The 20603-nt window shown below is 43.5% G+C and overlaps 2 protein-coding genes across 2 annotated transcripts in view; one reads left to right on the top strand and one right to left on the bottom strand.

The window, feature by feature from the left end:
• LOC135890899 (S-adenosyl-L-methionine-dependent tRNA 4-demethylwyosine synthase TYW1-like) overlaps nucleotides 1-9966 on the bottom strand; it is a 123065-nt gene extending 113099 nt beyond the window's left edge. The window contains exons 1-7 of the mRNA XM_065418373.1: nucleotides 9897-9966; nucleotides 7968-8110; nucleotides 7028-7168; nucleotides 6361-6462; nucleotides 5429-5623; nucleotides 3619-3900; nucleotides 2187-2309 (exon numbers count right to left, since the gene is read on the bottom strand). Of these exons, the coding sequence (XP_065274445.1) occupies nucleotides 2187-2309; nucleotides 3619-3900; nucleotides 5429-5623; nucleotides 6361-6462; nucleotides 7028-7168; nucleotides 7968-8110; nucleotides 9897-9966 (1056 nt within the window). The remainder of the gene's footprint in view (nucleotides 1-2186; nucleotides 2310-3618; nucleotides 3901-5428; nucleotides 5624-6360; nucleotides 6463-7027; nucleotides 7169-7967; nucleotides 8111-9896) is intronic.
• Nucleotides 9967-11332: 1366 nt separating this feature from the next.
• Nucleotides 11333-19214, top strand: SBDS (SBDS ribosome maturation factor). The gene is made up of 5 exons (XM_065418062.1): nucleotides 11333-11542; nucleotides 13847-13976; nucleotides 15135-15335; nucleotides 15982-16146; nucleotides 16929-19214. Exons 1-5 carry the CDS (start codon nucleotides 11415-11417, stop codon nucleotides 17055-17057), a joined length of 753 nt encoding a protein of 250 aa, XP_065274134.1. The 5' UTR covers nucleotides 11333-11414; the 3' UTR covers nucleotides 17058-19214.
• Nucleotides 19215-20603: the final 1389 nt, after the last annotated feature.

Raw genomic sequence — 20603 nt, 5'->3', positions numbered from 1 at the left:
TGAAGCCAAAAGGAGGACTGTACCCTATTGCAAATAGGATCAGAGCATGTTAAGGGTGAGGAAGATCTAGTAGTTCATCAACCTGTACGTGGAAAATAGTTTCCCCCAATGGAGACACAGATACTAAGCTGACACTATACTAAGGAAAGGTAGACATTCAGATACAGGTCCCCCATCTTCCCCCATGACAGTTAATGAGGCAGTATGAGTTCAGGGGAGAAACCCGCTAATCTCAGAATTTCCCCTTAAGAAAAGAGATTAAGCATCCTCAGACAGCTCCATCCCCTCTCAAGGGGTTCTGCATTCTTTGCACTCCCATGTTTCCCACTGAAATCAATTAGAGTTTTGGGTGTTAAGACAATATAAGATCAGGCCTGCCAGATTTCTCTGTAACTGTCTCTTAAAACAAACTGGTAACCACCGTTACTGTTATGGACCACGAAGAAATGTGCACATCAATTATTTTCATTGCACACCCAGCTGAAACTTTGGAGTTATTGCCTCAGCTGCCTTACTAGATAAATCCAAACAGATCTGCAATATAACAGGAATAATGAGCATGTGGCAGAGGCAGGAGGTTTTGTTGTTTGTTTGTTTGTTTTTTTACACTTTTGGCTATTGCGAGCATTTTATAAAACCAATGTAAAATTGTAGGCCTAGTTCTGTAGTAGAAAACTCATCTTTGTGCTTGGCAAAAATAACTGTTATGCAATAACTTCTGAGGGCACCTCGCATTCATTGTTCAGGAACACCACTTTTTCCTCTACGAACCCAAAGTAGAGTCAATATTTGTGCATGCACCTATATTTCCAAAGAGAAACTTCGGGCCCTGTCCTAGCCCCATTGCATTTCAAACTTTTATTTTTCTTCTTTTTTATTAGACATTTATGCTGAAGTCACCCCTAGAGGCATCAACCAAGTCAGAGCTGCATTATTCTGCAAATAGGTCAAATATGTAGCAAGTGACAGTCCCAGCATAAAGAACTAATTCCTGCTCTCTGTTAAATTCCTGAAAGACTCTCCAACTTTCTCCTTTAGTCAGGAAAGACAATTCAACCAAAACTTCATGCTAGCAAGCACTCTTGTGACAACATGAACACAGTTCACCATCCCAGAGTGCCCCCTTGTTGCAAGACCAGGTGTTGCAGCACTTGCGCCTCAGTTTCCCCTTAACACTCTTCGGCTTATTCTTGCCAGAGAGGTGACATGGCCCTCCAGCCAAGCCACTTTAAACATTCAATCCTTTCCAGGGTAACAGAGTCCCTTAATCTAAGTCCAATGCAACACCAAAACAAAAAAAAGTCTTTACAGGCAGGCTTCCAGCAGCAATAGCCTGTCTCATTATCTCACCTCCAGATCCAAACACACCAACCATCCAGGTCAGGTCTACCCTCTTACCAAGGGACCCTGGCAGGCCACAGCCAGTTCCTAGCTCACACTCGACTTTTTCCCTCATTTAGGAGCAGCCCGTCCACTCCCTCCCCAGCCAGCACTCAACTGCTGGACTTTCCTCCTCAGTCAGCTCACCTGTTCTCCTCCCTAGCCAGGGATTCTGGCCTGCCTTCCTCATGGAGCTCCTCTTCTTAAATCCAACACCCAGCGCAGCTGCAGCAGGATGGGGCTAACTGAACAGGGCTGACTGGCCCCAAACCTTCTGGCCCTTACAGGGGAAAGCCTCCCTGTTACCCAAAAGCATTCAGCTGTCTAACATGACTGAAGATACTGTCATGCCACAGTCTCTATAAAGGCATGTCATCATCATCTGCTTGTCCACCTAAAATGGAGTTTTATCCATTGTACCCTGGCATCATGGTGACACTAAACAAACCGTATTGTTCACCCACAACTGGAGGGAAATTTTAAAAACGCAACATCTATGCTGCTGATGTACTCTGGAAAATTTGGATTGAAAAGTGCACAGGCAGCAGTGCCTTTTATTACACTCACATAACTTTAAAATAAGACTATTGCAAAATCTTTTGAAGTGGGAAAAGAGCACCTCCAACCTACCTCCAAATATTTCAAGTCACATTTTTGTTGTGTCATTAGATGATAGCCAACGGAGTTTACTGCTTTGTTTATAATTTACCTCTATAGCTACAAGCCAGGGGCAGTAATATTTTAATCAACTCACTACCTTGGTGATAAGGAAACTCCAGGTACTAAGCTTGCTCTAATAGCAGTACCTTGGCCTTCTTCATGTGACCCATAATTTTGCCCAGATCTTCGACATCAATGACAGAGTTACGGCTTCCATCTTCCTCAGCGCCCGACTCCTCCTCACTGGTGGTTTCAAATAAATCCTCCACCTATGCAATAAAGATTGCAGAATGAATTTTAGAAGCTTGCGTGCTATGTTAAATATAAACCCCTGCCTATTCTAGCCTGCTGATTCAATTACACAACATGCGGCAAAGACTTCTGGAAAGTTAACAATGGGACATTTGACCTATACAAGGCACACAACTCCCAGCTGTACCAATAAAAAGCCTGATGAATTGTTTTTTAAAATGAATTTAAGAGTACACAAAGCATTTGACCTTCAGTCTCCTGGGAAATCTGGCTTCCAGATTCATTCCTGTCTCTCTCTCGCTCTCTCTCTTTCCTGATCCGTCCATTTGCCACCATATCATTGGCAGTTAAAATCAGAGGTTAGGACTAAGGCACGCAACTCCCATGGGATTTAGGCACCTCATTCCCTTAGGCTCCTTTGAAAATCCACACCAGAGTGATCAATATCACAGTGAACAAGACAGGAAGGGAACTGCCGTTCAAACTGTAAACTCCTCAGGGCAGGGGGCTTGTCTTACTCCCCTGTAGAGAGTCAGGCATAGCAGCTGTCCTGTATCAATATTAACAAAGCCTATTCCTCTTGTGGTAGCCTAAGGAAGAGGTAGCCTTGAACTTTCAAACCCACCCAGGGCGAAGAGCAGCAGTCTTCTGGTAGGGTCTATAGTGCAGTAGCAATGATGCCCTGTGCACGAGATGGATGATAAAGTGTCTCAGCATCAGCTGCTTTCACTTTCTACAAAGCAAGAGAGATGATCCCCTAATCAAAACCTGTTATTAACACAAACACTGTGGGAGAGAGACAAGCAGTTAGATGTAAGTATTCAGAGGAAGAGACAGAACTGCCTCAGACAGTGCTGCCAATCTGCAGCTGCAAAGAGAGACCCTGGACCAAAGCAGCCAACCTGTTCAGCGACAGATTACTAAATGCTAGTGGTGCTGTTAACTGCTCCTATGGCACAGTAAATAAGAAGCATCATCCTGGCGGTGGAGATAACTTAAGACCCTTCTGAGAAATCAGCATGGCTCCGGCACATCCTGGCTCCCATTTAAAGGGAAACTTCCCTGTACCATTTCCCCTAGCTCCCCTCCACACACACAACCCTCAGTTCTACTTCTTCTCTGGCCCTGTACTTGCACCCTCCCCAAGGCACAGAAGCAAGGGACAAGTGTGAGGGAAAAGGTCACATAGCGGATCCAAGCCCTTAGAGCTGGGGAAGTGAAGGAAGGAGTCCAATACCTCTCCAAGAGAACCCACAGAGTCCCTTATACCAGCCCTGCTAAGAGAGATTTGTCACAGAAGTAATGGCCTGTGATTTTTGGACCTACCTCAGTGTTCTCCTGCTCTGACACCCTTTGCTCATGATCCGATCCCTCCTTGCTCTTCTTCCCTTTGGATTTGCACTTGCCTTTCTTACACTTTCCGCTACAGGGCTTCTTCTCCCCTTTGTAAAGTGCCTGGAGCCTAGCGAGGAACCTGGCCTTCCAAGCACTGAAGTCAGCCTCGATGCTGCCGTGCTTGCTTTTGGCTACATTACAGTCCCCCTCCGCACGAGTCATGACACGACTAGCACTAAGCATCCACAGCCATTTGTCAATGTTTTTTCCAACCTAAGACGAGAAATGAAAAAAAGCCCATTAACAAGGCCCAGGAACTTACAGACAGTCATTCAGAAAACAAATTGGACAGGAATTTAGAAAAAGGTTACTGACGTATGGCCATAGCAGGCTGACTAAGTGATTGGGAACCAGGGATCTCTGAGCTCTAATACCAGTTCTGTTGCCGACGCAGAGTATGAACTTAAACCTTAGCTTCTCTATACCTCATAGTTTCTTCACTGGTAAAATAGTATTAATAGCACCACTGAGTCTGACCAATTCAGGGCGCCAAACTTTAGAAAAGATGTGGACAAACTGGCGAGAGTCCAGAGGAGAGCAACAAAAAATGATAAAAGGTTTAGAAAACCTGAGCTGTGAGGAAAGGTTAAAAAAAACCTGGGCATGTTTAGTCTTAAGAAAAGAAGGCTGAGGAGGGACCTGATAACAGTCTTCAAATCTGTTAAGACCTGTTATAAAGAGGACTGTGTTCTGCATGTCCACTTGAGGTTGGAGTAGTAGTAATGGGCTTAATCTGCAGCAAGGGAGATTTACGTTAGATATTAGGAAAAACTTTCCAACTCTAAGCATAGTTAAGCTCTGGAAGAGGCTTCCAAAGAAGGCTGTAGAATCTCCATCATCAGAGGATTTTAAAAACAGGTTGGACAAACACTTGTCAGAGATGGTCTAGGTTTACCTGGTCCTGCTTCAGTGCAGGGGGCTGGACTTGATGACTTCTTGAGGTCCATTCCAGCCCTGTATTTCTATCATTCTATACTAGATGTGTTTTAGGGGATAGTTTTTCACTTTACCGCATTTGCTAGTAATAACAAAACCTATGTATGTACAATACCAGGTGTTGCCATCAGGCCATCAAGCACTGTATAAGTACATTAGTCTGATAAACTACATCTTTTTTTCTCTTTCTGATTTAGATAATCTCAGTCAGATAAACACCAGACTATCATATAGCTGGCGAATATAAAGATTTACATGATCCAGTATAGTAAATGAAATGCAGAGAAAGGAGTACTTTAAAAAAGGGAGAGAGGCAATAATAAGTCAGTGGTTTATTTTGCCCTTTAAAAATCGTACAGAACAGCCTGTGACAAAACAAATATGACAGCTTTATCTACTAATTACTGGTTTTAAAAGCCTGGAAATTCAATATGAGAGATTTGCAAAACGTATTCTGTATATATTACAAAGGCTGGGGATCAGAGTTACTATACAGTTTTACAAGTGTTTGAACTACCATCCGGAGGAAAACACTCCACAGGTTAACATAGTACCAATGGGAATCATTCCTCTTCACTTTGATAGGGTGCTGCATTTGAAGGGGACCTGGATCTGGCCTTAAATACTGCATCCTTTAAACATCTAATTTTCCAACTTCCTCTTAAAAGCAACGAGTCTCAAGAACACTAACTGCCTGACCCAAGAGGTGCAGAACACCATCAGTCTCACTGATGTCTGCAGACACCAAAGATGCTTAGCAATTCTTCAGGATCAGAAAACAAAAAGAAAATCCAGAGAAACTCACCGTGTTGTAGTGGTCCACATATACTGAATTTCCCAAGCCAAACACAGCGTATCTCATGCCTTTCAGATAGGTTTTGCCAAACCTAAAGTCATTCACAGCCTCTTCTAACCATTTGCAGAACCATGCTGCATTTTCAGTTGGCTGTCCATCAGTGTAGGTAGCAACCAGAAACACACAAATATTTTTGCTGATTGCCTGAAGACAGTTTAGCAGAGGAAAAGAATATTTTAAAGGGATGATCAGTGGATTTTCTAAAACAACTTTAATATTAGAGTGTCAGGAAGAGAATGTTATTGTCTTTTTAGAAGTCTAGGTATGAAGTCTAGGGCAGAAAACCCTAGGCATGAAGCTGGTAAGTTCATTCTTTGTATAAACCATGGATTCAATAAATTAGGAAAAACTGTATTAATAAACATTTTGCCCCATATAGCATTTCCATTCAAAAATCTAAAGGAACTTTATGAACATTAACTAAATAAATCTCAACACCGCAGTGAAGTAGAGATGAATTACTATTACTCCCAGACAGGACACTGAGGCACAGTGAGGGACTTGAGTAATATCTTTCTTACTGAGAAAGCTTGCAGCAGAACCAAAAAAAGAACTCAGATCTCCCAGGATCATAGGTCTGGGTTCTAGACAGAGACTATCATCCTACCTCCTCTTAGAAAAGAAATATCAAGTTGATATCAAATAAGGACCAATATTAAATTACTTCAAGGTGGTATTTTAGGCTGTAAGAAGCCCAGCATTGAAGGTTTCCATTTACCCCACAGATGCACTCTTCAACACAAATCTTGTGGGATTTGCAGGGAACTAGGGGAGGTCTGCAGGGAGATGCAGAAGACATCAGACCTCTCAACAGACCCAGGGAATTGTTACATTTATATATTTTACCTATCTAGGAAGGGGGAAGAAAGAAAAATACTAACCTCTTCGGCTAGACAATCATCGGGATCATAGTCTCTCATGTTAATGATTTCTGCAGGCAAATTAAGGGAGAGAATAGCTTCAGCAAGAATTGTTGCAAATCCCTGGAGAGAGAGAGAGAGAGAGACATAGAAAGGCTTTATCTGCAATAACCCAACCGAAAGAAGAGTCAAACAAATTCATGAGAGGGTGTTAGAAACTCACAAACCTTGCAACAAGAAGCGGATATTTCATATGGCTATCATGTACAGAAACAGAACAAAGATACCTATAAAACACACATTTTCTTTTTTTTAAAGTGAAGTAAATTTTGTTTTGGAAAAAGTGAGTATTTCTACAGACACACAAAAAATCACTCCACTTTAATCAGTTTTTGTCTTTGACAGAGAAACATTATAAAGCAGCATCTCTCCACACAAGAGGAGTTTAAAGTGACACCAAAAGATTAATAGAGTATATTTTAAAGAGTTGATGTAATAATCCCTTAGATTTTTAAAGATGAATAATTCTTTAAAATCTAATTTCCTCTTCACTTTTCTATTTTATTGGACAACAAAAACCTAGTCAATTTCGCTTTCGGGTTCTTGAACCATGCACTGTTTGCAAGCCAAAGTTACACTTCAATAACATTTTGAATTAACCTTGTCCAAGTAGAATAAAATGACTTACCTTAGCAGTGCCAGTCTGAGAGCCATAGAAAACCTTCACCCCAGCAACATAAACCTCCTTCGTCTTTGGCATTGTATATCCATTTATTAGCACATCTTGTGTTACTTTAGATGGAGTTAGCTTCTCGGTGGATTTTTCATCCTACAAAACAATTGTAGTATCCCAATCTTACCACTTTCAAACTCATCTTAAGCTAGTTTTCACATAAAACGCAAACCACCTAGTCAAATCTTCAGCATGGTTGGTGAGCTCTAGCAAATGTAACAGTGATAAGTTTTAGAGTTACCACTGGCCCATAAAAACAATCAAACTAGCATCCTCTCATTTAAATAAGCCACGTTACTGTAATCTGATCTCACACTATAGGGTGTGACTTGATCACAGCAGGTGTCTGAAGACATGCCTTCCTCCCATCCCACATATCTACACACTTCACCCACATACACAACTGAATATTTTATGAGGGAGTTTTTACCCTCTTGACAGGCGTAATCCTGCTCCTAGTGAAATCATGGAACTTTTATCATTAACTTCAATGGGAACAGGACTTGCTTCTCAAATATCAGGTGTAAGCAGCTGGCAGAGACAGGATTTGAAAAAGTGCTGGCCCAGTCCAGAATGGCAAATCTTCTTCACATAATAAACAGAGGTGATTATGTGAGATCAGTTCACACGTCGCTTACAAGGCAATAAAATATTCAACAGGTATGCTTTTGTTATATTTCTAACACACGTCGAGTACTATGATTTTCGAGGATGCCAAACCACATTTAAACTTTAAGAAGTTAGAACTTGCACATGGCCTAGAGTGGACTACACTGAAATGAAATGCCACACTCCCACACCAAAGGAGGACACATTTCAGTAGTGGGTTAAAGGATTACTGTTGTATACTCCCAGTTGAAAGAATATAAATGCTAGAATTGTGAGTCTCACTTACCTGCTTTTTGGCTTTGGTGGCAATGAACTGAAAGCAGATCCAAATACCGATGCCAAAAGCCGCACAAGAGTAGATGTAAAACCTGTTTAGCCATATGGACATCAGATGAGTGTAGAAGTAGCTCCAAGTATCCACTGATGCATCTAAAATGAGAATAAATCATGACTGCCCTCTTCCAACTCAGCAAAAGCAGCAGCAGTTTCCTTCATCATCAACCATTTTAAAAAAGCAACACACAAACACATACACATACACACACACACACACTGTAGCGGCAGAAACAGCATCCCTCCAATTTTTCTACCAGTAGCAGTTTTTCCGTTATGCTAATATGGCCTTTTTAGCTACCCGTCAGAACTTGCTACCACCCAGTCCATGGGTAGCGAATTCAGAGGGATGGGGCTTTACCTTTTTGCCAATTTGCTTCCTCCTTGCTAATTTGCAATTGATGTATTTGATTATTGAGGTGTGCTGTCTCATTTTGTGCGTGAGTATGTGTAAAGGGAGGTGAGACTTGGGGGTACAGAGCACAGACATGAGCCCAAGTTGATACCACACACCAGCCCATCCTTCCCTAGCATTTCAATCAGAATGAGGAGTCACTGAGATAGCAGTTTGTAACCAGAGCCAATTCTACAAGCAGCTGCCTTCAGGGCCAGCTATACAGCAATTAGTTCTGTCAGAGGCCAGAGCTGTAGTACAGACAATGCTGAAGACAACAAAATGTTTGTGACAATGACTGTGAGTAGCAGATGTTTTCCAATATTCTTGAAGCAGCAAAAACCCAAAGAGCTTGTTTAGATAGAAATTTGCACCAGTGTCACTACACAGATGTAATCACACAGCTGCAAATTGCCCCAATCTAAACAAGCCCTTTAGAATCAGCTTAGTTAATAAAGTAGTTTTCAAGTTCCACAACCAAATCATGAGCACCAGGCAAATAAAAGCTTAGCTTAGCCTTCCTTGCAACAAAAATGCCTTTTTGGTAAAAGGGATATCTAAAAAAAACATAAGTGTTCCTAGAAGTCTGGAGACCTGGGTACTAACCCCTACTCTACGAGTGGCTTGGTATTTCATCTGTAACAAGTCTTCTTCTCAACCTCTCTGGTCTCATTCCCCCTCTTTGTAAAATGGGGAGAAAGGCCAAAGAGCATAACCCTTCAAACAAAAAGGTTTATTAGAAGCTCAGCTTTGAGTACAAATAATCCTATGGGTGGAGGTTTTATTGCAACAGTTTCTAATTCAATTCCACCTAAAAGCAATCTGGCTAAAATCTCTAATTACCTTCATCCCATGCAGCAAACTCATAACCCCAAAGATAGCCTCTCCCGTTCCTCACTGCTCCCAATCCCACACACCTTCCCTTTGTGGAGTTTAGATACATTCAGCTGCCTGTAATTAACACCCTTGAACCCTGGCTGGAAATTAACACCCAAAAGCCAACATTAGCTGGCTCAGAGGAGCTTCCCCAGGGGCACCACTGGAGAAAGGTGCAGCAGTAATTCAGGGTTACCTTTATATTATTGTTTCCTACATTTCTCTGATACTAACAGATTTCACTCCGGGTATTTCCATCAGAGATGTTCCAATCTCATTTCTATTTGTAAAGCCAACCTGCACTCGAGTGGTCCCAGCAGCCCTAAGGTTTCAAGATATTGGTCACAGGGGTCACCCCTTCCAGGGTTGGCACTAATTTGACTCCTTTTTAAAAGAATAAGCAACTGAGTGTGTGTTGCACGCAGACCTAACAGTAGCAAGCAAGTGAGCCCCTTCCCACCTTGCTGGGAGCAGCAGGACAACAGGTTATTCCTGATGTGTTATGGTTAAACCAGTGTCGTTTCAGTTTAATAGGAGATATATCCTCTGTCAAGGCACTAGCTACAACGATCCCCTAAAAATCATCAGGCCTCTCCACACAATAGTACTTACCCATGGCATGAACGCCAGCACAAGCAGCCAGGATAGTTAGGACCTGAAACACCAGCCAAAAATTCAGCATTCCAGAGCGTGATGTGGCAATTTGCAGCTACCCTTCTACGTTTTAGGTAACAAACTTAACTAGGACAGAGAAATCCCCATGAGCTCCTGGGGGCAGCCATGCTGTTTGCAGAAGGATGCTGGGAGTCTGGGCGTTTGTTTTTTCCCCTTCCTCCCCACTTCACTTTATAGATTGCTACTGATGAAAAGGAAGCTTTACAGAGCTCAGGGCTGGTGTGTGCCTAGAAAACAAAAACACGCGATCACAAACACTCTAAACATTTACAATCATAGAAAAACAATCTCTCAGACGCAAAAACATCAGATAGGCAGTGCAACTTCACCGGGCTAAAGAAATGGGATACTAACCTAATACAGCAAAGACAATCACGGGAGGGAGGAGCGCCCGATCCTACACATACACCCCACACACAATCGCATAGAAACAGAATACCACGAACACAGTCACAGAAACACACTGAAGCACGGAGCGACAGGCAGAACCTCAGCCCGCCAGGGAAACACACGCTACAAAATCACACAGAGTCAAGCCACTCTCAGCCCCTTCTCACACACGATCCCGGGAGTACAGTCACCCACGCCAGCCGACCCTCTGGAGCATGTCACTGTGGTTGATGAACCCCACCCAGAAGCCATTTGCAGCCATGCCCCAGAGAAGGGAGACACACGGCCAGGAAGACACGGGGATGGGCGCGTGGGTTTGGCAGTAAAACTGCGCGGAGTGTGTGAGTTCCTCCGGCGGGGACTGTCTCGGGCTCCTCCACAGCATCCTGTCCGGTGACAGGGCTCCGTTCATAGCCCTATTGCGATGCACTAATACCCCATCGCGCACTCATATTCATGAATACTCCTGGAGGTGTGGCCGGTTGGGGTCTGGTATGTGGCTCAGGGGGTGGCCCGGTGTCCTGCCCCCCAGGTACGTGGGGCTGGGGGCAGGCACAGGCGTGTTTCTCTCTGGGCGGCCCCCCGGTGCCCACAAGCCAGGGGAACCGTGCACGGGGCAGGGGGGGATTTGCCGCCCACTCACATCGGCTCCGGGCCCTGCTTTCAAACCGCCCCTCTCCCGGGGGGCCAGGTCAGCCCCCCACGCAGGGTGCCACGGCGCTGGGAGAGCCCCGAGCCCGGGTGCCGAGGCCTGGCGCCCTCCCCCCGGGAAGCCTGGGCCCCTGCGAGGGGGAACTGACCCCACGCGCGAGGAGAAGTAGCGCGCGCACACACCCACCGCGCGCGCGCGCTCTTCTCCCTCTGTGGCCGCTGCCCCGGAACCCTTGATTCCCGGGCCGCGTTTCCCCGCCCGGACGCCTTTCGGCGGCCCCCCGAGCCGCCTGTTTCCGGAGTTGCGCTGACGTCACAGGAGGAGGAGGTGGCTAATAGCAGTGGCGCAGCGCTGCTTGTTGACAGACCTCTCAGCCGCCTGACGGGCCCCGGGCTCCCTGCACCGCTGCCGACATGTCCATCTTCACCCCCACCAACCAGATCCGCCTCACCAACGTGGCCGTGGTGCGCACCCGGCGCGCCGGGAAGCGCTTCGAGATCGCCTGCTACCGCAACAAAGTCATGGGCTGGCGGAGCGGGGCGTGAGTACAGGCCGGGGCCGGGCGGGGGGGTAGTAAGGGGCTGGGGAGAGGGCGGGCACTAGGGTGGAGGAGGGATGGGGAGGAGGGAGATATAGGGTAGGGTGTAGAGGGGACGTGGGGGGGCTTGGGGCAGGGCTGGGGGGCGGTAAGGGGCTGGGGAGAGGGCGGGTGCTAGGGCGGAGGGGGGATAGGGAGGAGGGAGATATAGGGTAGGGTGTAGAGGGGACGTGGGGGGGCTTGGGGCAGGGCTGGGGGGCGGTAAGGGGCTGGGGAGAGGGCGGGTGCTAGGGCGGAGGGGGGATAGGGAGGAGGGAGATATAGGGTAGGGTGTAGAGGGGACGTGGGGGGGCTTGGGGCAGGGCTGGGGGGCGGTAAGGGGCTGGGGAGAGGGCGGGTGCTAGGGCGGAGGGAGATACGGGGTAGGGCGTGGAGGAGATGTGGGGGGGTTTGGGGCCGGGCGGGGGGGCGGTAAGGGGCTGGGGAGAGGGCGGGCGCTAGGGGGATGGGGTAGGGGTGGCGGGAGCAGTGAGATATGGGGTAGGGTGTAGAGGGGACGTGGGGGGGCTTGGGACAGGGCTGGGGGGTGGTAAGGGGCTGGGGAGAGGGCGGGTGCTAGGGCGGAGGGGGGATAGGGAGGAGGGAGATATGGGGTAGGGTGTAGAGGGGATGTGGGGGGGCTTGGGGCAGGGCTGGGGGGCGGTAAGGGGCTGGGGAGAGGGCGGGTGCTAGGGCGGAGGGAGATACGGGGTAGGGCGTGGAGGAGATGTGGGGGGGGGGCTTGGGGCCGGGCGGGGGGGCGGTAAGGGGCTGGGGAGAGGGCAGGCGCTAGGGGGATGGGGTAGGGGTGGCGGGAGGAGGGAGAGATGGGGTAGGGCGTGGAGGGAAGATGAAGGTAGGGCGTGGCGTGAAGGGGTGGTCTGAGGCAGGTGCAGGGCTGCTGGGGAGAAGGGGAGTCTTGTGCAGGGCCAGGAGGGGGGGTGAGGGTCTGAGGACATTTGAGGGGTTGGGGTGGGACCCCCTCGCTAGGGGGTTTCTGGAGGGGAGGAGATTCGGCTATCTGAGAGCTGGAACGGAGGGGGGTGGATGCCCCAGGTGGTGCTGGGAAGTGCCTTATCTAAATAGGTGCCTGTCAACATCCAGCTCCTAGTGAAATGGACCAGGCCAGAGCAGGGGTAACTTGCCCTCATCCCACTCGAGGAGGGATTCCCACCCAGGGAGGTGTTCTCAGCGTGCAGGGAAGCTAGGAGTCGGCCCTGCCCTGCGTTACTGACAGAGGGTCTGAAAGCACCTACTCTGTCTACTTGCGGGCTCTCTGGAACTTGAAGAATCAGCTAGAGGCATGGAGTCAATGCACATAAGTTAAAGCGTGTAGATGCTCTCATTCAGGAGTAAACATGGCCTTAGTTTCCTGTAACTAAGCATGGCCTACACTCAGGCTATGTCTACATTACCACTTATGTCAGTATAAGTCAGCCCCTGAGTGACATAAGTTGCATGGACCTAAACACCGGTGTGGACAGTACTATGGCAGTGGGAGAGCTTTTTCCACTGATATAGGTGCTGCCGCTTGTTGGGAGTAGATTAACTGAGTCGAAGGGTTTAACTTTGAAAAAAATCAAAGACTAGTCCCACAAAATTAGTATTTTATGTCATATTTGGAGTCCTAAAGGAACATTAATGACTGCACAGACTTAACTAGCCATTGTTTAACCCCAGCATCTAATTTTTTATTTATTTATTTTTTTGTGTGAAAACCAACTCTTAAACAATGACATTTTTTAAAATTCCAGTGAAAATAGTTCTCTATAAACAAAAACATTCGGCAGTGCATGCAACGCAAATGTTTCAGCATCGAGAACCAAAATAGGAGACCGACTTAATTGATTTTCATGGTTCCAGCTGCAAGAAGTGATGGAAAGTAAACAAGCAGTATAAACTAGAGGAAATGTTAAAATCCTTTCCTTTTTAATAACCAACATGGTGATAGTAATCTAGGAAGGAAATTTGTGTCTCATTTAAGTCACTTGATGGTGTCCTCTTAAGAAGTTAGTAATGAATTAACTACTCCATAAAGCTACAAAAGGCATCTTCATGTTGTGTTGGATAGAGTTAGGTTTACGGAGGGCCCCAAATAGCATTCCTCCTGGGGAGAAGGTCTGATAGCTGCCCACACTCAAGTTCCCAGCTTCCACTAATTGGTGCCCTAGCCTCAGATGCAGAGTAGGGGCCACAAGACTACTCCCTGCTAGTTAATGCTATGCTTGCATGTGTTTTCTAATTGTGAATACAATTGTTATTTACCAGTGAAAAAGACATTGATGAAGTTCTACAGACCAACACAGTATTTGTAAACGTCTCTAAAGGTCAAGTTGCAAAGAAGGAAGATCTCCTCAAAGCTTTTGGAACTGATGACCAAACAGAAATCTGCAAGACGGTAGGTCCTCTATACATGAAAGCATAGAGTTAACACACCTTATTGTGAATCACAAAGGTCTCTAGCCTTCCTCCATTAAAATTTAGCTAAACTGAATATCCATCTGTTAATTGATGCTGTTAGAGTTTAATGACTTTTCTAGTATATTACATATTTTGTTTTTTGTTTTTTCTATTATTGATCACAGTTTTGGGTAAACATATTTTCCCCTTCTCTTTGGAAATAAAGCGGTTTAAATCTGTGGTCTTCAGCAACACCACTTTGTGCTTGTCATGTGTTCCTCACAGATCTTGTGAGCAAAGCAGGGTCATATCAGATCAGTAGACTGATTGGGGATGTCCTTGCAATGCCTAGCTGTTATAGGCAGGTATGTTGCTGATTCAGTAAAGGATACTTTTCCCTTTCAGTCACTACTGAACCAGCTTCTTGGTGGGGAGGGAAGGGGCATTCTTCTTGATATCTGATCTTTCTAGTGAGATATTTATAAAACTGAGTTCTGACCACTTGCACTTTTTATATAGCATCATTAAGATGCATTGTCCTTTACAGACATGTCGAAGCAAGGTCCCCGTCCCAAAGAACTTTAGCTAGACCAATTTCTAATGTAAGATAGGGATGGAGGAAGAAATGTAATAAAGTTTTATTTCACAAGTGTCTTGATCCAAAAGATTTTTTTTTTGTTATATTGGCCTATTTATAATGTAATAGGAATGAGTGGGGATGAATAGTAAATCTGCATTTTTAATCCAACAAGATATTCAGTAATGCTGTTTGTTTTGAAATAGTTTCAGTGTTCAATAAACCTGTTACATTTTTATTTTTTTGGTCCCCTAGTTGGTACACTTATACAAACTGTTAACTTCATTTGTAGGATTTGACCCTTATCTGAAAAACACTAGTTTCCTTTTTGTAGTTTAATGAGACAAGCATTACACTTTTGCATAAGGTTTTTTTTGTATTATGAAAAAATTCTAGTGTTACACTTGACATGCTGCAGAATAACCTAGTCAAGTTAAAGATATATACACAAATTAAGCTAAGACATACTGTAATTGTTACTTGGAAAACAAATCAATAACTTTCCCAGAGCTATTCTTCAGTCAAATATGTATTATTACTATTGAATATAATTTTTAATTCTTGATTAATCACTTCTAGATTTTAACAAAAGGGGAATTGCAGGTATCTGACAAAGAGCGACACACACAATTGGAGCAGATGTTTAGAGACATTGCAACTATTGTCGCTGAGAAATGTGTGAATCCTGAAACAAAGAGGCCATACACAGTAATCCTTATAGAAAGAGCCATGAAGGATATCCACTATTCTGTTAAACCAAACAAGAGCACCAAACAGCAGGTCTGTATCAGTTCCCAAAAATTCTGTTTTCACTTAAAAGAATTTTTGTATATAGTTTCCTTATTAACATCCGCAGGAGTCACTTGAACCTAAATCTAAGGATGGTAAGTGAGCATTGTTTGACAGACAAAGGTGGCATAGGAGCTGAATGTTAGAAAGAAACACTTGTATTCTGAAACTTTGTAGTTTGGTTTGTATCTGCCCACGAAAGGGAGGAAGGAAACTAACTACAGATTATTAAAACAGCAGCAAAGTTGGGTGTAAAACAAAAGCAAGAATACTCAATGCTTATGCTCTCTTCTTACCTCCTGTGGTTCAGTGGGACAGTGTGTTTATCCTTAATTTTGAATGTCCTGACTTTTATAGTTTTGATATAAAAGCCTTGTTTAACATTTCCTGCTTTTCTGACACCTTAAGTCCAATTCCAGCAATACTTTATTGAGAAGATCTGCCTTTTCATGTTAATCAGTTCTGATTAGAATATACCAAACATATTCCTGGAGAATTCCAGTGGATGGTACCAAGGAATGTTTCTGGAGCATCTATAAGCGGTTGTAAATAATGCTAAACCTGAGTGTGGGATATGGTGCTATGTAAATAACAAATGAGCATATGTGAATTTCATTTGTAGTTAATGTCGTTGCAGGCTTTGGAAGTGATCAGACAGTTAAAGGAGACTATGCAGATTGAGCGGGCTCATATGAGACTGCGGTTTATTCTCCCAGCAAAAGAGGGCAAGAAGCTAAAAGAGAAGCTCAAACCACTGATCAAAGTTATAGAGAGTGAAGACTTCGATGAGCAGTTAGAAATTGTAAGAATCTAGTTTCTATAGTCCATTTTTCTACATTTAGTTGTTCTTTTGAAGGCTACATGTAAAACCTGTGTTTGGGTTAGCTGAAATTGTACTAAAGCACTGAAATTGAATTAATCAGAGATGCATAATTTAGGGTTTGGGGTTTTGGTTTTTTAAATTCTTCATGGTCTTAGTGACTACTTTCAAGCCTTAAAAGGCTCAGGACTGTCGGAACACTTGCTTGAGGAATAAGAGTTCTTGACTCAGTCATCTACCTGTACCCATATTTGTTGTAGAATTGCTGGCTCAAACTTTGAAAAGTACAATGCAGCAACTTTTAGCAGTGATATGTTTAACTTCCTCCTTTTCTCATTTTGCGAGTCCCCTATATGTTAGGATGGTAAATTTTAATTGTCACCGTGCAAAACACATGCACCATATCTTACTGCAATTCAGTTCTAACCATACTGTAACTTATTTAAAAGGTATTCCACCAAAATAACTATAAATTAAACAAGATCCGTAATCAGTGATACTTTGGGCTACTTACAACAGACTGGGCTTCTTCTGCAATTTCACTGCTGCATTAGCACCAGGTTGAGCATTGGCAGGTGGAGCTGCAAAACTCCCTCAGACAAAAGAGGGATCCATGTGGATTGTTTAAATAGAGGATTTTAGGGATGTGGAAAAGTTTTCTTAACTCCTAGTGGGTCAGTCATCTCTGTATATTAAATTGCCATAGGAGAAAAGGACACAGTGTAGGCTAAAATCTTCACTGACTGATATGTAAAATGTTTCAGGTGTGCCTCATTGATCCAGGCTGCTTCAGGGAGATCGACGAACTGATCCGGTGTGAGACTAAAGGGAAAGGCTCGCTCGAAGTGCTCAGTCTGAAAGATGTGGAAGAAGGAGATGAAAAGTTTGAATAAAACCCTTCCACCAACATCACTTTTGTGGCAAACACTATAAAGAGGCAGCGTTAGGCCACCTCATTCTGTTAAGGTTTTTGTTTTTCCAACCTATTGCTGCCAAATAATTGCTGTCACTAGCTCTATTTGGGATTATTCCAGGCCGTGTTTCCTTGCATTTGTCTGGGTAACAAGTGCCTTTTAATAAAGAGGGGTTTGAGTGTTCGATTTGCACTAAGGATAAAGTTATAGGACTTAACAGTGAAAGGCTATACTAGCTTCATTTTGGTGTGGGTATTGATTATATTGGTGTTCATCTGGGCCGAGCCCTTTTCCCTTTAATTTAGTGCTGGGTGGAAGGCTGCATATATCCCAGAGCCGTTTATTGCGTATGAGGAGAAACATGCACAGGCAAAAGAATTAAATGAAGTGTCACTCTTAAAACAGTGCATATATTATTAACCTTGTTAATTAAATATGAGTGACCTAGACTGCCACATGCTACTGCTAGAGAAATTTCACTATTTGTAAATAGACGACCGTTCTTCTATATTTTATTCATGGGATACATGCAAAATATACATCCTAACTTGGAGAAAAGTGTTCCCCTAATTCATTCTTTCAACTGTTAAATGAATTATAATATATACATAAAGTATTTTATAGGATCTGGCACTAGTGTAGTGGTCCTTTATGCTTCTGTGAGGCTGAAGCTGTGCTCCTAAAATATGCAAAAATTCACTACTAAAATAAACCTGATCTAGACTAGGTAAAGGAATCTGCTCCTTGAGCTAGACAAGCTCCCAGTGTACCTTAGTTTTCCCCTGCTGGACTTGTATATGTTCCTTTTCTTATCCAAGATAAAAGCCAAAATGCTTTAAACTTCTCTAGTATCTTCATGTTAGACCCTTTGTGTGTCTTGCTGATGTCTACACACATTCTACCAACCCACCTGCTGCAGAAGATACAGCACTCTAAACTACTTTGCTAAAATTACAGTACAGTTTTTCAAACAAGATAGTATATGAATAATACAGCTAAGCAGCTCCAAGAGATGTATTCATACTTCCTGAGGGAGAATACAAAATCGAGGGGAAAGAGTAAATGATACTAACTTGGCCTACCCATCCATGGATTGTTCAAGGATAAACATAGAGTTTAAATGGAGCCCCTGGCATTAAACATCAACTTCTGTGACAGTAGTATGATGCAGCAAAATATGCATTAGTTGTTTGGTACTATTTCTGTTTCCTAGTTTAGGGGATGAGCCAGTACAGTGGTCACTTGCTGCCTCCTAGAGGGAAGTGGCATATGTATTTTGTGACAAAGTTGTCAGCTGTCCTCTGATTTGATGCATACAGTTTCTGTGAAGACCTAGATGTTGTTAGTTTATAACTACAACAAACAGATATTGCAACACGCAAGTACCTAGCAAAGCCCCTCTCAGAAATTTACCTCCCCTTTACTCTGACAGCCTGAGCTTGTTCATGGGTCAGATTGCAGGGGAGGCCAATAAGAAATTTAGAAGTACCTAAGTTGCATTGGTGTTTAAGTCCCACTGATAGTCAGTGGGATATGGGTTCCTTAGTCATTAAGCATTTTGAAAATTGAAATTACCTGTGTGATTTTGCTGCCATGTCTTCTTATGTGGACATACATTAGACTAAGTGGCTATACACAAACTATACTGGTACAGTTAAGCTGGCACATTTCCCCATGTTGATAAGCTCTTGATTGTGCTCATCTTTGAGATGGTTGAGCACCAAAGATACTTATCAGTATTAATATCCCCTTGAGATTAACTGGGCAATTCATTAATCTCATCTAGTGTTTTGGGTTGCCTGCAGCTTCAGCCATCACTGCATCCATAATGATTAGAGCGGTTTTTCTTTAGTGATAAAGCTTAGTTTCTGAAGAGTAAACTTGGGAGCCAGCAGGAGAAAGAGGAGTTGCAGTAATTTAACAGAATCCAGTTCACAAACTTGCTGAGAAGGTGGGGGGGAGAGAGTCTATTTCCCTGTAAAGCCTTCTCCTGGATTTGGGTGAATTTTTCAGGTTTTTTCTTAGTAGAGGGAGTTCCTTTTTGATTTCTTGTAATTTATGTACAGTTGGTTTGTTTAGTATTTATGGGTCAGGAAGAATGGCTGGCAGGTATCAAAATAAAACTTATTAAAGTTGTTGACTAGCCCGTATGTTGACTTTCAGCTCTACTTCAACTAACACCTGTACTTCCTTGCACAGTGTTTTCCTGAATATGGATACAAATCACATTTCAAGAAGATACATGTAGAGGCTTATAATTGTCATCTTACTGTTAGAGGATAAGCAAGTTAAGTGAGGAAGTAGAGATGAAGACTAGTAAAGGAGCACATGTAGTACACCTACCTTGTCAATGCTCAGAGCTGAAAAAACTTTCAGTAGTTCATGCTCTGCCTTTAAAGCTAAATCCAAGCAATATATACATACGCATTTAAAAAGCTGACAGCTAGAAGGAATTGAAGCTTTATTCAATATACTTTAGATTTTTAACTTATAGGACTAGATGTTTATGAACATTAACATCCATTTTTACTCAGTCCTGCATCTTCAACCTATTTTAGCTACAATTTTGTATTGTCTACTTCCATCGAAGTCTGTATGAAGATCTCAGTTAAATATACATCTAATGCACAACATCCTCAAGTATAAAGTGGTTCTACTGTTAAAGTAGATGCTGGGTGGTGGATACCATGTTTAGTCTTCATCAGAGACGAGTTCCTCTTTAGCAGATACCAGGTAGGTGTCCTTTGTCTCTAGTACTTAAATTTCTCTGAGACAGTAAGTTATGCAGTCTTCTACAGGTGGCAGCAGCAAAAGGTATTCCACACTATCACAAAAACCATATAGAAACAGAAGCCTTGCACTTCCACACTAAGGATTCATTCACATCTCCATGGAGACATCAAAATAGATGTATTAAGACCTACAAAAAAAGCCTGTCCACTCCTAAATTTAGAATTAAGAGCTAAACTCTAATAGAAATACAAGTCAAGTATGTGGACAGTCTGTTATGTTTAGGGATAAGAAGTGAAAAATGTTCTGTGGACTAACAACTATGCTGAAATAGGCTTTAGAAGTGTCCCACCAGCTGCTAAGACTTAAAACACAAAGTCATGTGTGCTCTGTGTAAATTTTTTTATAAAAGCAGGAATTTTCCCAAACATCTCCTCCTCCCACAGTGTGTTCCACGGACTATTTGCTACTCTTCGCTTTAAAGGGTCCTGCATTTCAGTGGTGCTCTGTAGTTTAAAAAGCACTTTAGGATAAAAGGCATTTTAAATGTAAAATGTTTTCTCACGAAACACAAATGATGTAACTTGGCTCCTATATTATTTCACGTTTGCCACTATGAAAGATGCTTGTCATTTTCAGTGCTACAGGCATATGCTGCCTCTCTGGACGCTGAGCAGCACCACACTCATTACAGGACATGTTTTGATGCTGACATCGAGTAGCTAAAGGTATATAGTGGTTTTGTGTAAGTAACTTGTGGCAGCCAAATGGATTACTCTGAAGTTCTGCCTATTC

The sequence above is a fragment of the Emys orbicularis genome, chromosome 17 (assembly GCF_028017835.1).
Source record: "Emys orbicularis isolate rEmyOrb1 chromosome 17, rEmyOrb1.hap1, whole genome shotgun sequence".
NCBI lineage: Eukaryota > Metazoa > Chordata > Testudines > Emydidae > Emys > Emys orbicularis.
The sequence above is the reverse complement of the archived record's forward strand: the minus strand, read 5'-3'. Positions and strand labels throughout refer to the sequence as shown.

Bases quoted from the DNA above. Each gene is read 5' to 3' on its own strand.
- SBDS (XM_065418062.1), top strand. From the start codon at position 11,415: ATGTCCATCTTCACCCCCACCAACCAGATCCGCCTCACCAACGTGGCC. The intron at 13,977-15,134 runs GTAGGTCCTCTA...AATCACTTCTAG, and splicing joins AAACAGAAATCTGCAAGACG to ATTTTAACAAAAGGGGAATT. The intron at 16,147-16,928 runs GTAAGAATCTAG...AAAATGTTTCAG, and splicing joins TCGATGAGCAGTTAGAAATT to GTGTGCCTCATTGATCCAGG.